The sequence below is a fragment of the Punica granatum genome, chromosome 2, assembly GCF_007655135.1.
Source record: "Punica granatum isolate Tunisia-2019 chromosome 2, ASM765513v2, whole genome shotgun sequence".
Taxonomy (NCBI): Eukaryota; Viridiplantae; Streptophyta; class Magnoliopsida; order Myrtales; family Lythraceae; genus Punica; species Punica granatum.
This window is the reverse complement of record NC_045128.1, coordinates 42,262,326-42,275,456: the sequence shown is the minus strand read 5'-3', so window position 1 is coordinate 42,275,456 and position 13,131 is coordinate 42,262,326. Positions and strand designations below refer to the sequence as shown.

Here is a 13,131-nt window from a genome sequence, read left to right as displayed (position 1 = left end):
GATAGTCTTCCTCGTGTTATGGTTTTGTATGGCCCTCGAAACCAAGTTCGGTTAGCACGCCTAGCTGTTAAAAAGGCAGTAAGTGTTGGGTTGGTTGGTTGGTTTATGGTTTGCTCCCACAATACCGTCTGTAATGGATGACCTGTTTAAAGACCATCTTCTGTAATTTGGTCTTCTGCTAATAAATAATTCCTTTTCACCCAAAATAAATAAATAAATAAATAAACTGTTCATTCATTCAGTATAATATATTATTAATATTATCCAATGTCCATGGCCTCTCAAACCGACAGAAAACCAGCCTTCCTTCCTTCCTCCTCTACCTCACCCCAACACAATTCAAGCTTCCCCATTGGGCCCTGTTTCTCGATCTGGGTCTTCTGCCCTTTTTCCATTGGGTATGGGGAAGCGGGAGAGGGAGACCCCATGTGGGATTTGCGGCCACTACCACAAGTTCGGGGAAGGCGAGGTCTGCGGGATTTGCGGCCACCGGATCGTCCTCTCGTCCGAAAAGTCTCTGCTCCGGGTCAGCGCCTTCGCTTCCGAGATTCTGCCGGACTTCCTCTACTTCGGGAGCTTCGACAACGCCTCCCGCACTCAGCTCCTCAAGGCTCAGGGGATCTCACGCGTCCTCAATGTGAGAACTTTGGCCCTTCTCTCTCTCTCTCTCTCTCTCTCACACACACACACACATCAGTTCACCGTGTCGGTATGAGCCTCGCATTTGTCCTCTTGCTGGTGCAATTTGAATCAATGGATTTTGTGGCAATGGAGATTAATCTGTGATCGAATTGGAGGCGGGTTTATGGGGATTCACGGAGTTGAACAGCTCCGTGCTGCCAAATTTGAAGCTTTGAGATTAAGGAGTATACATACAACTCTGGTATCATCCTTCCTTGAATACCTTGTTTAACCTTCTCAGCCAGAGACCATAAAGATCATATTGACAAAACTGGGAATGCTATTCGGATTCGAAAACGAAGAGAGGGTGTCCAAATCCTGTTAGGTTAAGTAGATAATCAACTTATGACCAGAAACCTTCGATGCATGCTAGTAATAAGCACACTTCGTCAATTGCGTGAGGTAGAACTGCTTTGATTTGAATTAACTTTTCATGTTATGCCGACTTCGAAGCGATATTGAGGAGGTTTGGATGTCGGAAATGCAACATTTGGAAAGGAAAAGAAAGTTAGATATGTACATTGTTTCATGGAATACTCATTAATATGTTCGAAAAATCTTTGGTTCAAACCGGCCCGAGGATTTGCTGGTGAAGGATAGTCTGATGTATTCTCTCTCAAAAATCAATTTTCCTCCGTGCAGACTGTACCTGGTTGCCAAACTCTATGCAACAACTCGATTGTTTATCACTGCCTTCAAGAGGGGAAAAGCTTGCCCTTTGATGATGCGAATCAGTTTCTAGGTTTGTGAGACTCTCCGGGGGTCTTAAAATCATTCTTGGGTTGTTGGTGATTACAAGCTGCTTAAAGCTGTTTGACTGGAACCGGTTCTTTTCCTTTCAGAACAGTGTGAAAGGGATAAGGCTCGGGTCCTCGTGCATTGTATGTCAGGAAAGAGTAGGTTTGTCATCACAAAAATCATTAATCAAGTTGCAGTATGGATACAGAGAAAAGCAAATTCATTTTCAGTTGTCTCATACTCTTCGGAGCAGGTCACCGGCGATTGTGATAGGTTTTCTCATGAAATCGAGAAGGTGGAGGCTGACACAGGGTTACCAGTGGGTGAAAGACCGGAAGCCCTCGGTCGATTTCACTGAAGGTATACATATATACAGAAGTTCGTACATAAAAATATCGTATCCGTATATCGCTAGTTTTCTGTTCTATAATAGAAAAATTTATCTCGACTTTTTCCTCTGTGGAACCGAAGCTGTACACCAGCAACTGCAGGAATACGAGCTGCAGATTTTTGGGCAGACTAACGGTGCTCTGACCTTTCCTCATTTGACTGCTCAGTCCTTAAGCTTTGGCTTTGATAAATGTGAAAATAGCCAAGCCCCTCTGCCGGCTTTTGGCGGTTTTGGTGCTGATTCCTCCATTTTCTCCCGAGCTTCACTGAACATTCCGCCACACGGATTTGTCTTTGGAGCTGCCCAGACAGAGAGTTCAAGTGGCAGTGACATAGCAATGGACAGTTCTTGAATCTCATCTCTTTTGTGCAGTCAACTGATCCCCAGAACTTGGATAAAGATTTCCCAGTCTTTGGTTGTCATTTGTAGAATAGGAACTTCAGGTCGGAACGCATTTACAGAGAGAGTAGTACATCACAGGGGATTACTAGTTCATTCTCTGTAACGGTTAATTATTCCCACTGCAATATAAAGAGCAACCTTGTCGCATATTCTTTACCATGGCTCTCTTGCCATCTATCTCGTCTTTTACATTTACCTGGCCAGGTTCTTCATAATTTTTCATCATCGTTGGATTTGTAAGAACAATTATTTCCGCATATCCGATGAAACCTCTGGAAAAGGGTTCAATAAGCAGATACTGTTCTCATTCTCATCCAATCGTCGAGATAGAGTACTGTTGCTCCCGACTCGATGCTCCCTTCGGAATGAGAGAATGGAACCTTTAGCTGGCGCATCCAATAATTTCTCCTCTAGTGTCAGGAAATCAACTATGAAATTATAACGCACTATATTTTCATTTCGCCAAAGCAATATCATGTTTACAAAATTTACAAGAAAGTCAACCTTCGACACAATCATACAATGTCACTGAGATATGGACATAAGTTATACAGACTGATTTTATGGTACAGAAATTATCTTTATTTAGATTTGCATTAAGCCTGTACGCAGAAGCACTTCAAATTGACGAACTCTAGCAGGTCAGGACCGTCTCGATGGACGATTTTGCGAGCCACAGCAACCCGGGATCATTGCGCTTCAGGACCAGGTAAGTTTCGGCTTTGCCGGTGTCATCCAATATAATGTCCTCGTTGAAACCGATCAGTGACATAATTTCCATGGCAGCTGCGATTTACTCCGATAGAAAAGGAGAGTCAAAAGTCAGCAAAGCAATCCCTATAGAGCAATCATTGGCATGAGTTTGCCCGTGTGCATCATCTAGCAAATATAACCAAAGAAACTTAGACCCAAGTACACCCCTGAATCAGTTTTCTAATTGCTTGGGTTGGGAAGATGGTTTAGTTAAAAACCTTTTCTTACATCTTGATGTCCTTTCAGTGACTATACCATCAACTTAACATGCAATTGACGTAGGAGAAAATATTTCCTCTGTAGCTTCACATTGACATTGCATATCTGATAGAGAAAAGATGCTCTTTCCCTTCAAAACAAAATATTCAAGTGACTAAAAGGTCCTACATTCGATACTCAGATGGAACTACCTGTGCCCATTTATTAGATATTTAAGATTTCCGGTTCATTGTACTAGGCCCATGGGCCTTCCTTGCGACCGAAAAATATATATATATATATATATATATATTCGAGTGAAGAAGGTGATTATTACCTTTATAATTGGCTACATTCCTTTGTATGATAGGATTACTCTGCCACAAATCATCAATGAATTAGCAATGAACCAAACACTTAGCGCCTAACGTAAAGGAAGAAACCAAGAAGGAATGCAAAAAGATATTGTGGGAACCTTGCGAAGCCTCTTATATTTCATCTCATTTGGGTGCTCCATCACATTTCTGCCATAAAATAGTAAGTAAGTGTAACCAATAATGCAAAAGGAGCAGAGTTGATTTTACTCTTATATCTTATGATGGTAAAGGTTTTTAAGAGAATCACACCTGATTATTTTAACTAGGGTTTGCAGGACTCTAGAAGCCTCAATTGGATCAACTTCATTCCGCAGCATATCAATTGCCTTATGCATACGACTGCTAAGAGCAGTGACAGGGTCCTGTATCCTCGATAACGTTTCTTGATTGTTAGGATCAGGCTCATCAATCTGCATTCCTGATGCTTTCTGGGAGACCATCAAACTATCATCTGGATCTGGCTCTGCATACACAGTTACAGGTTTTGCATCACTTCCATATCCCAAATCACTCTCTTTTGTTTCTGAGTCATCTGGATCAGGCTCCCTCATGGTTTCCCTGGATTGGACTATCCTTGATAACTTTTCTTGATCATCAGGATCAGGCTCATCGATCTGCATTCCTGATCCTTTCTGGGAGACCATCAAACTATCATCTGGATCTGGCTCTGCATACACAGTTACAGGTTTTGCATCACTTCCATATCCCAAATCACTCTCTTTCGTTTCTGAGTCATCTGGATCAGGTTCCCTCATGGTTTCCCTGGATTGGACTATCCTCGATAACATTTCTTGATCATCAGGATCAGGCTCATCGATCTGCATTCCTGATGCTTTCTGGGAGACCATCAAACTATCATCTGGATCTGGCTCCGTATACAGAGTTACAGGTTTTGCATCACTTCCATGTCCCAAATCATTCTCTTTTGTTTCTGAGTCATCCGGATCAGGTTCCCTCATGGTTTCCCAGGATTGGACTCTGTCCTCGATCATGCTTGAATCATCAGGATTGGGTTCTCTCAGCACCCAAGAATCAGATGATTTCTCATCAATAGACAATGGAGGAACTGGACTTATTATCCCATCGTCCCTCTGAGTGAATCCTCCCTTGATATCAGTGCCCTGAGAGTCATCAGGATCAGGCTCAGAGTTTCTCCGGATATCAGTATGGTCATCAGGATCAGGTTCATGGTCAAGTTTTGCTTGATTACGATATGTCTTGATGCTAGTACCATGAGACTCATCAGGATCAGGCTCAAAGTCTATCCAAGTATCAGAGAAATCAGGATTGGGTTTAACATCAAGTTTCTTTTGATTATGAAGATTCTCAGTATTTGGTCTCTCTTTCCTAGGTGGGAAAAATCTAGAGTCATCAGGATCAGGTTCTGCATCCACTTCACTTGTAACCACATTGCTAATGGGAGCATTTGCCATCCTCCGATATGCTGCAGCAACAGAAGATTCGCGAGCACTTGCCAATTGTTCGGAAGCATTCCCTCCAAGCTTCCGAGGAAGATTGCTAATGTCACTGACGTAGTACTCATCGTCATAATGATTGTGAGACTTTGGTCCATTCAATGTTCGGCTCTGTGATCTTGTCCAATCTAAACTTGCAGCTTCTTGGTTCAGCTGGTAGGCAGGACAAGAGGAACATTTCAAGGCAATCGGCATCAGTAAACAGTAAAACAGACCCTAGATTTCAAGTTTTCAAGGTTTTTTCAAGTGAATAAAACAAGATGTTTACCTGCTTATCAAGAGCATAAAAATTCGCATCGTGTTCAGAGTACACCATATGAGCCTGTAATGTGCAAAATAAGGATGAGCAATCATCCTCTAATTGACAGCCGGTCAATATATCTAAAAAGTGAAACACTCTCTGCACACACTCAGCCTCCACTCCACTGAGGGGAAGAATTTGGAAAATTTTGAGAAGACGAATAGTGAATAGATATTCAGATGGTGATGAAGTAGATCTTACGAGTTCATGAAGAAGAGTTTTCTTAATGCTTTCATACTTCCTGAAACCTTTGAGATCATCAGTCCTGAGACGAAGGGATATCTCCTCTCCATGATTCTGTGAAAAGTAAGACAACATACTCGAAAAGAATGAGTATATTATTATAAACGAAGATACATGAAGCTAGTGCACTTTCTTTTCATTCATATACTAGAAATGCATTTACCTTGTTGAAACCAAGAATACATTTCGGGCTCACTCCGACATAACCAACCGGGGCCATCTCAGTCATAATTCCTACCCGCCATCGGTGCTTTAGATAAATGACAGATAAACTTGTTAGGAGCTCAGAAGACATATCAAATAAAAAGAGAAGCCGATGTACAATGATGCTAATAATTGTCACGAGTAGTACCTCGTTCATAATGGCTATAATACCAGGATCTGCAGCAAGCATGTGCATCCTCTTCAATGCCTCTGAAGCAGGAGGGTTCAACTGCAGCATGCAAAGGGTGGACCACTCAAAAAGTGCAACTGATAAGAAAAGGATTGTATTGATTACATAATCAATGAGAAACCACTTCAAGGGCATAAAAAAAATTTATAAGCCAGTAAAACCCAATTATGCACTTCTTAGCGGGACTACAAATATCTGCAGCCCCTTTGGGAGGAAAGAATGTAGAGAACAGAGAACAGGGTCTCTCCAAGAATCGGAGCATCTTAGAAACAAAGATCTTACTGCTGAGACCTGATCTAACTCCTGCCCTGTGATCTTTTACAGCTAGGCCCCAAAGGATCTTATAATTGATGATTGAAATCTCTTACAATCACATTACCTTCACTCCTGGTATTTCAAGCGTACGAAAATCAGCAAAAATATATTCTCCTTGTGGAAGTTTTATAAGGCCAGCAGGCACACCCAGCATTCGCCTCCTTAATCTCTTGTCCTCTTCATCAAATCCAGCAATCCGCAAATCCACCTTTTCATTTTCCAGAATTTCATCAACCTCAGCTTCGGATACTCCCATCAATCTGATAGTTTTACCCTGTAGAAAATAAATAATGGTCAGCCAAAGGCACAGTCTCTCTGCAAATCAAACACAAATGGGAAAATTGACTACTAAATGGATAGCTAAACAGCCATACCTCATCCATGGAAATTCCTTGGACATTAATCGATGAGTGTTCATCTGAGAACGGATACAAAAGCTTTGAGCTTTTGCTTGAAAATTGCGGAACAATTAGCCGCATGGTATCTGATTTGATATCAGTCAGTTTCTGAAGTTCATAACCAAAATTTTGTAATGAAGCCCCAGAGTTCATTTCCACAATAAATTTCTTCCCCCTCCATAGGACCGAAAATTTTAGGATGCTTTCTGGGTCCTGCATGTTGTGCTGCACAGAATCGGAGAAAATAATCAATTGGTTTCCCATGACCAGGAGGTTAACATACTGAATGGAAGTGTTGAACTTGAACTAAACTTTGGTCATATTATAGACAAGAAACATTTTGCTGGCTCATTTATGAGAGGGAACAGCTAGAACACTATGGAATCTGTAATCACAAGAGGTAGTGAAGCAAAAAAAGCTATTGCGAAAAAAAAATAAAAATTCCCAAGTTCATCCACATAAAAAGTTCGCTCAATCCAAAGCTTGCGACTTCTGGACGCTTGAGTATCAGCATCACCCCTCCAGCAGTGTTACCAGGAATTATACAAGGTAACACAAATGCAACCAATTAATCGCACAGAAAAGGAAGCATCTTTCACACTAAAACCCAATAAAAACAGAACATAAAAACTCACAGCTGCTACACCTAAAACCGACCCACCATTTCTGCTCTACTGCTAGCAGCTACTAAGTTTAAGGAAGCGAATTCCTAACAATTCTTAATCTCGATATATGAATATACATATCCATCACGACGACACTCTTATGAATGCAAAATTTTATCCGATAGAACCGATGAAGCGATTGAATGGAGGTTCCAGGAGCTGTAAATAACATCAATCAACGAAGACCAGAGACGTCCGTCCACGGTCAGTCAATACCCACAATCCACGACCGAATGCAACTCAGAAGTAAACACGGAACACCACGAAGAAAGCTCGATTCCCCGCAAAACGAGATGACCGGATTGCAGAGGCAATTAAACAAAGGGGGAGACTGATCGTCAATCAAAGGAAGTGTCTCACCTCAGGTCCTACAGCGATTTCTCTGTCTCTCTTTCTCTCCAAGAAAAGAACGATGATTTCTTCCGACCGTGTCTCTGTGTGTATTTTTGCCTGGCCGAGGTAATAAATTAATCTCTGTTTTTCTTAATTTCATTTTGGTACCAAAAAAAATAAAATTTCCTCAGAACTTTTTAATTTTCACAAAATAGCCCAGATTAGATTGACAATCCCACGGGTCAATCAACAATTAAGATACTGTAGGGGTGCTCAGTTTTGGATAGGGGTGTGTACGGATACCGAGTATATCCGGAATCGATCGGAACCTACTCGATAGGGTAGGGTCCGGCTAACTCGTATTGAAAATACGGTAGGGTCCAGGTATCAAAATAAGAAATTGGTAAAAATCGATTCCAATTTCGATTTCTACTTACAGAGTAGCAAGAACCGAAATCGATATCCTGAACCGGATGATAATTACTAATTAAAAAAAAAAAAAAAAGAGCAAAGTTAGTCTCAGCTCAAGAAGACAGTTCGTAATCCTAACCTAAATCAGCTCCATACTCCAGTCTCCAGCTCTAGCTACGCCTCTCGTCTCCGACTCTCCACTCCGGCTCCTCTCCTCGCTTTCGTCTCCGACTCTCCTTCAAGCTCTCTTTATCGGTGAGATTTTGCCTCATCTCCGTCGCTCTCATCTCCGACTCTCCTCTGGACTCCTCTGCTCACGTAGTTTATAAATCGAATGAAACAACCATGAGGTTGCTGGCGACAGTCAAGCTTGGCTATTCGAAAAATCTCGACCTAAAAGAAAGGCTTTGTAGCCAAGGTTCCTGCAGCTTTTCCCTGTGAACATTGAACACCGATAAGCTCGGCACATGATCATCGAGAAGAATCATTAGTAAAGTCTCGAAGCTGGGGTTTAGTGTTTTTCAATCGCAACCATTTCCCTCTTCTTTGGCAGGGGCCCCGTTGAATTCGAGTTGAAATGGTCCGTTCTCGCTCGGCTTTCTGTGCCGATGACGACGACCCCAATCAAAGGTTTCACATTGCCCCATCTTTGAGCTTAATTTCTGAGCCTGACTTCAAATCTATCTAATTTTCAATCATCTCTAATTGATTTAGGTTGCAACAATGTAATTCAGTGGTATTGTAACACGCATGAAGTTCTTTTTTTTTTTATAAAAGATGAATAATCGTTCATGTAATTGGATAATGGTGTGAAACTCTCATTTCTTGGCAAGAGTCTCTGAAACCTCTGTTCCATTTTGCAGTAAAGCTAAGAAGAAAAAGGTTGCTTTGGGTCCAGAAAATGCCGAGGCCGAGTTTACAGGTTGATTTTTGAATCTTCATCTTTCAAATTTTCCCGTTATACCTGACCTGCCTAGCATTTGTGAGCCTCATTAATCTGCAGGTTGCTGAACCTGCAGAGCTTTCTTATGCTTGATTTGGTGCTTGGGTTTGAGATCTATCAGTGTTGTCTCGTTCAATCTCATGCTGAGACAGTTCATTGCATCTCTCTCTCCTCTGAACTTCAGATCTTGAGGTTTGTGTCTGCTAAGAGTCTTCCTTTCATCTTTTGTCTCCTCGAAGATGGTGGGATTCTTCTTGTCTGTCTCTTCAAGGCTGAGCAGGAGGCAGATTGATGGAAAAGGAAGCGAAGAATCAAAGGGCAAAGGAACCTGATTTTGTGTTGCAATGGGGGAATAGGAAGAGGCACAGATGTGTGAAGGTCAAGAGCAAAGACCCCAGCATCGCCCGACATCCACCAACAACAACAACCACAGCAACCTCAGTACGATTATGAGATCTTTATTCCATTCTTATCCTTCCAAAAAGGGATTAGTTAACAGGAATAGGTGGCGTTCCCTCCATTGTTGGGTTTTGCTTATGATTATTAAGGAGATGAATGATTAAGGTAGGCTAATTGGATTAATCATTACTGTCAATTCATTCATTCATTCATTCTTCTTTACAGCTGCCTCCAGATGGGAAAATTTACGGGTTCCATTGGGTACTCGGAACCTGTGATATAATAGAGGTTTCGGGTAGGTTCCGGTTTCACGATTCAACAGGGTAGGGTTCGGGTATCGTGAAAAAAACGGGTATCCGGAACTGATCACCCCTAGTTTCGGATACCCTGTTTTTTTCATGATACTCGGACCCTACCCTATAAGAAACATGTTCCAAGATTTTGGAACTGGACTCTATCATGTTGAGTCATGAAATCGAAACTTATCCGGAACCTGTATTATTTCACAGGTTTTAGGTACCCTGTTGGAATCTGTAAATTTTTTTATCTCGCTAAATAAAATCGAAAATGTCTCATCCATAATCAGTAATTACGCATAACAGGATGTCGACATAAATTTAGATTAAATTCACAATACATCTACAACAAAGAGTAATATGGCTCATGAATCCATCCACAAAATTAAATATTTGTAATTCGATCAGGCCTCACCGAGGATACACTTATATCGTCAAACCAAAGTTGCCGACGATAAGGAATACAAAGCTTCTACCAAGAGAAGAGAGACACAGAGAGGAGAATAGGGTAAAGTAAAAGGGAGAAATGTATCTGAATATAACTAGGAAAATTATTATCTGGTCCAGGTACCGGTTCTGGATACTCTATATGCAGGAATCGAAATCGAAATTGGAACATGTTTTCATCGGTTCCTAATTTTAATATTCGAATCCTATCATATTTTCAATATGAGCTACTCGGACGCTACCCTAACGAGTAGGTTTCGACCAGTTACGAGTATACCCAGTATCCGTGCATACCCTTATAAGGTGGGTTATATATATCTATAGATGATACTATTAAGATAGGATTTTCGCCAAATCTTTAGTTCTGAAAAATCTCTATAACAAAGTAAATATGGTAATAATTACGAGTTTTTATCCTATTTTCTTTATCCACTCTCTCTTCCCTCGCCCACTCTTTCCCTTTCCCCGTTTAACTGTCTGCATTTTTCATTTCTCTTTTGCCTTATTTTTCCTTTTTCCAAATGTAAATTATAGGAAAAAAGACAAAAATCCACTTGTGGTTTAGGGTTAAGACAAATTGCATCATATTTTTTTTTTAGGACAATTAGCCCCATGTGGTTTGCTCCGTCTGACATAAAGGGTTACGACGTTAATTTTTTTTTTCATTTTCAGTCCTCAATCTTTAATCTTTTAATCATTTTGGTTATAAATCCTTTTCTTTTATCATTTCTATTCTAAACTTTTCATTTTGTTTCATTTTAGTCCAATAAAGAAAATCGAAAGGGAATCGGGGTCGGGGCTGCCAATCTCTACCTTGGTCACCGGCGACCTCGGTGGAGGGTCGGAGTCGCCAATTGGCTGCCCCGACCCCAAATCGACGGGGGACTCCGACTCGGAAATCCCCTATGTCGGAGTCCCCTGTCGATTCGGGGTCGGGGTCGCCGCCAATCGACAACCCCGACACCTCCACCGAGGTCATCGGCGTCCTCTGTGGGCATCGATGACCCCGGTGGAGGGGTCGGGGGCCGCCAATTCGACGCCTCTTCCCTTTCGATTTTTTTTGTTAGACTAAAATGAAACAAAATAGAAAGTTTAGGATATGACTGATAAAAGAAAAAAATTTATAATCCAAACGAATAAAAGGTTAAAGATTGAGAACTGAAAATGAAAACAAAATTTAACGTCATAACCCTTTATGTCTGACGGAGCAAACTACATGGGACTAATTATCCCAAAAAAATAGAACATAGTGCGATTTGTCTCAATCTCAAATCACAATGGGGTTTTTGTCTTTTTTCCTAAATTATATTAATAAAAAGTGGTCATCATGGATTGACCAATTTTACATTTTACCCACTCTAAATTGTTTATTGCACATAGCATGGGTTCCAAATCTTATATATATAGGGGTGAAAATATTATTAGAGTTAGCAATAGTTAAAAAGAGTCATTTCGTACTTAAACACGAAGGCGATGACATTACTAACTTTTTGAATGATCAGAGTTTGTCGTTGAAACTCTTGGTTGCGTACTTATTGAACACTTGGGAACTCGTAATTCTTTTCTAACTTGGTCGCACAAGAAACAGAGTTACGTGTGTTTCATGGTAATACATGAGGTTCTTGTAGAGGAAAACAAGTTTTTTAATAAATGAATCAAATGGCCTATAATATATTGGGCAAAAAGTGCATCTATCATTCTACTGGAAAAAAAAGGTGCATGAATCATTCTGCCCAAAAAAAGAGTGCATATACTAATTAGTATCATACATTAAGCAAATTAATATTGAAATTATATGTGTATTTCAAGTACAATCATGTTGCACCACGTGACACCATTAAATTTAAGTCAGCCATTATTATTAAAATGAAAGGAAAATTTAACATCGTACTTGATTTAGAACTAAAATGAAAGATCGACCTAAAAATAGGAATTTGACAAAAAATTTATGAGACGACATATGTCAATAGTGTTGCCTTAGGAGTGCTTATTGATGGGACGACACTTGGAACATTTGTAATCTTTATGGCCTAGAGCTTGGACTACCTCGGCATCGGTTGATCTTGCTACAGCCTCGCCTATATGGATTCGACGCAGTAGGCAAACATTTGGGTCCCTTGCAGAAAGGGATCCGGCCCTTTGCGATTGTACCATAGTCTATGAACGGCCCGTTAGTTGTAGCAACACCGATGGCTCGTGCCCCCAAGCTGCTACTGATCAAGGGAGAGAAGACGATACAAAGAGCATACGAAAAGCTCACTAGCTTCACTCCCTTTAAGGCAGCAATTTTTCTTGCCTTGATCGAGAAGCTGAAAGGGTCAAATTGAAGGTATGAGGGAGTATGGATAGATATAGTTGCGGGCACATGCGGTCCTACTAATAGAAATGGGTGCTGATGAGGGCATAGTAATGCACATATTTAATGTAATAGTACAAAATTGTCTAATTGCCTACCAAATATTGTTTGTTAGATAAGCCTTCTGATTTTTTCTATACTTGGTGAAATTTAAGATTTGATCATTAAATAGATTGAATGGTATTAAGAGATATTTTAGATACGTTTTCTTCTTCTAGATATATTGAGATTATCGCAAGATATTGTAATCTTCTAGTTTAGGACCTTTTCGATATTTACCTTAGAAGTAACTTCCTTCTTTTTTCAGCATTGTATCAGATTTGTGTATTAGTAACCCTAGAGCTCAATGGTATGTGAAGGCTTATTCTCATTCTCATGTCTTAAGATGGTATCAGAGCAAGGCTCTCTCTAGAACCTCAAAGACTCGCAAACTGAAGAGGAGAGATGACGAATAGAGAAGATAAAGTAGAAAGCTCCGGGAAAAGGATGCAAGACTCTGCAGTATACAGGATTGGAAGCTCGAATTCCACGGGAGTACAGATCACTTCCTGTCTACTCAATGACGATAATTACCTGACATGGTCGAGGGCGATGACGATTGCTTTGACGGCTGAA

At 40.7% G+C, this 13,131-nt stretch overlaps 2 protein-coding genes across 3 annotated transcripts; one reads left to right on the top strand and one right to left on the bottom strand.

The window, feature by feature from the left end:
- The first annotated feature begins 265 nt into the window (after positions 1–265).
- On the top strand, positions 266–2,368 carry LOC116195185 (protein-tyrosine-phosphatase IBR5-like). Its single transcript, XM_031524177.1, has 5 exons — positions 266–637; positions 1,324–1,423; positions 1,524–1,581; positions 1,673–1,779; positions 1,891–2,368. The coding sequence occupies exons 1-5, from the start codon at positions 401–403 to the stop codon at positions 2,160–2,162; spliced, it is 774 nt and encodes a 257-aa protein (XP_031380037.1). The 5' UTR covers positions 266–400; the 3' UTR covers positions 2,163–2,368.
- Positions 2,369–2,641: 273 nt separating this feature from the next.
- LOC116195184 lies at positions 2,642–7,834 on the bottom strand. 2 transcript variants are annotated; one of them, XM_031524175.1, is made up of 11 exons: positions 7,692–7,834; positions 6,643–6,891; positions 6,333–6,542; positions 5,912–5,992; positions 5,723–5,809; positions 5,518–5,613; positions 5,284–5,337; positions 3,790–5,168; positions 3,639–3,687; positions 3,501–3,540; positions 2,642–2,998 (listed from the first exon to the last, which is right to left on the bottom strand). In XM_031524175.1, the coding sequence occupies exons 2-11, from the start codon at positions 6,883–6,885 to the stop codon at positions 2,847–2,849; spliced, it is 2,391 nt and encodes a 796-aa protein (XP_031380035.1). In that variant the 5' UTR covers positions 6,886–6,891; positions 7,692–7,834; the 3' UTR covers positions 2,642–2,846. The 2 variants fall into 2 exon arrangements, with proteins under 2 accessions (XP_031380035.1, XP_031380036.1); XM_031524176.1 differs by lacking the exon at positions 7,692–7,834 and adding an exon at positions 7,552–7,685.
- Positions 7,835–13,131: the final 5,297 nt, after the last annotated feature.